This window comes from Nanorana parkeri, unplaced genomic scaffold (genome assembly GCF_000935625.1).
Source record: "Nanorana parkeri isolate BGI_ZX_2015 unplaced genomic scaffold, ASM93562v1 scaffold3511, whole genome shotgun sequence".
Lineage (NCBI taxonomy): Eukaryota > Metazoa > Chordata > Amphibia > Anura > Dicroglossidae > Nanorana > Nanorana parkeri.
Window position 1 is genome coordinate 31,534 of NW_017309779.1, and position 1,720 is coordinate 33,253.

Below are 1,720 nucleotides of genomic sequence, written 5' to 3' on the forward strand. Positions count from 1 at the left end.
GGGAAATATCGGGGGTCTAAACAGACCCCCGATATTTCCCTATTTAAAATATATATAAACAAAAAAAAAAAATTAAGGACACAGAGCCCTCAATCTCTTTCTGCAGCCTCTGTTATGAATGAACAGGAATCTTCTATACTGAGTACTCCTGTTCATTCATACATTGTGGAGATAGTGTGAGTTACTATGTCCACAATCATGAATGAACAGGAAGTGATGTAGAGCACTTCCTGTTCATAACTGGGGACATAGTAATCCTGAGTGCTCCGTCTGTCACAGGAGGCCAAGCTCTCCTCTCCGCACTGCTCCACTCCCTGACAGCTGTCTCCTCCCCGCACTGCTCCACTCCCTGACAGCTGTCTCCCCCCAGGACCGCTCCACTCCCTGACAGCTGTCTCCTCCCCGCACTGCTCCACTCCCTGACAGCTGTCTCCTCCCCGCACTGCTCCACTCCCTGACAGCTGTCTCCCCCCAGGACCGCTCCACTCCCTGACAGCTGTCTCCTCCCCGCACTGCTCCACTCCCTGACAGCTCTCTCCTCCCCGCACTGCTCCACTCCCTGACAGCTGTCTCCCCCCCGGACTGCTCCACTCCCTGACAGCTGTCTCCTCCCCACACTGCTCCACTCCCTGACAGCTGTCTCCTCCCCCCACTGCTCCACTCCCTGACAGCTGTCTCCTCCCCACACTGCTCCACTCCCTGACAGCTCTCTCCTCTCCACACTGCTCCACTCCCTGACAGCTCTCTCCTCTCCACACAGCTCCACTCCCTGACAGCTCTCTCCTCCCCGCACTGCTCCACTCCCTGACAGCTCTCTCCTCCCAGGACCGCTCCACTCCCTGACAGCTCTCTCCTCCCCACACTGCTCCACTCCCTGACAGCTGTCTCCTCCCCACACTGCTCCACTCCCTGACAGCTCTACTGCCTGCACCCCCCCCTCCTGACGGCTCCCTGCACTACCCCGCTCAACCACCTGACAGCTTCTCTCCTTCCCGCTGGGCACCGGCAGCTGGATTAGCTGTGTCCACTCTGATCCCAACTGCCTGTGCAGACACAGGTTGGGGGACACAGACCGGCACCCAGTGGGAAGGAAAGAATCTGGGGATGCACCACATTTTTGGCCTTTATGGTACTGTCTGCATTTTGCCCATAGTACCATTTCCAGATGAATCCCTACTCCTTCCCCTTTCTCCTAGGAATTCCCTTCTCACCAACATTGCCTGCCGTGCACTCTTCACTCCCACCACCAGTAAGATGATGAGGAGTGGAGCCCAATGCTGGATCATTGAAAGACACAGTGCACGCATGAAAGCTGCATCATCCCTCTATGGCCGGAAGATACCGAAAACAGACAAAAAGAATTGGCACGTCAGCTCAGGACAGGAAGTTAGGAGCTCACTGGATTTCTGGCAGGGATATTTCTGTACTCGCACGGATGATACTGGGATGGAACATTCTCTTTACAGCATCAACTAAAACCACATTCCATATCCATTGGATACCTTGGTGGTGCTGTACTGCTTGCCGAGTCGGATCCGGTTCCCATTGATGGCCGCCCTCCTGGTGTATCCCAGAGTCTTCTTGTTCCCCTGACCTTTCACGTCTCCGTTGGGAGGAAGTTTAAGCTCGATGAACAAGACCTGAAAAAACACACAGAGAGAAGATGCAGGAAATTCTACAACATCGCCACACAAATCACAGACCCCCCCCCCCCCCCCGG

At 55.0% G+C, this 1,720-nt stretch overlaps 1 protein-coding gene across 1 annotated transcript in view; it reads right to left on the reverse strand.

The window, feature by feature from the left end:
- Positions 1-1,720, reverse strand: part of LOC108803229 (DNA polymerase theta-like) — a gene marked incomplete at its 5' end in the record, with an annotated part of 26,906 nt that overhangs the window by 12,098 nt on the left and 13,088 nt on the right. The window contains one exon of the mRNA XM_018575069.1: positions 1,503-1,640. Coding sequence (XP_018430571.1) covers positions 1,503-1,640 — 138 coding nt within the window. The remainder of the gene's footprint in view (positions 1-1,502; positions 1,641-1,720) is intronic.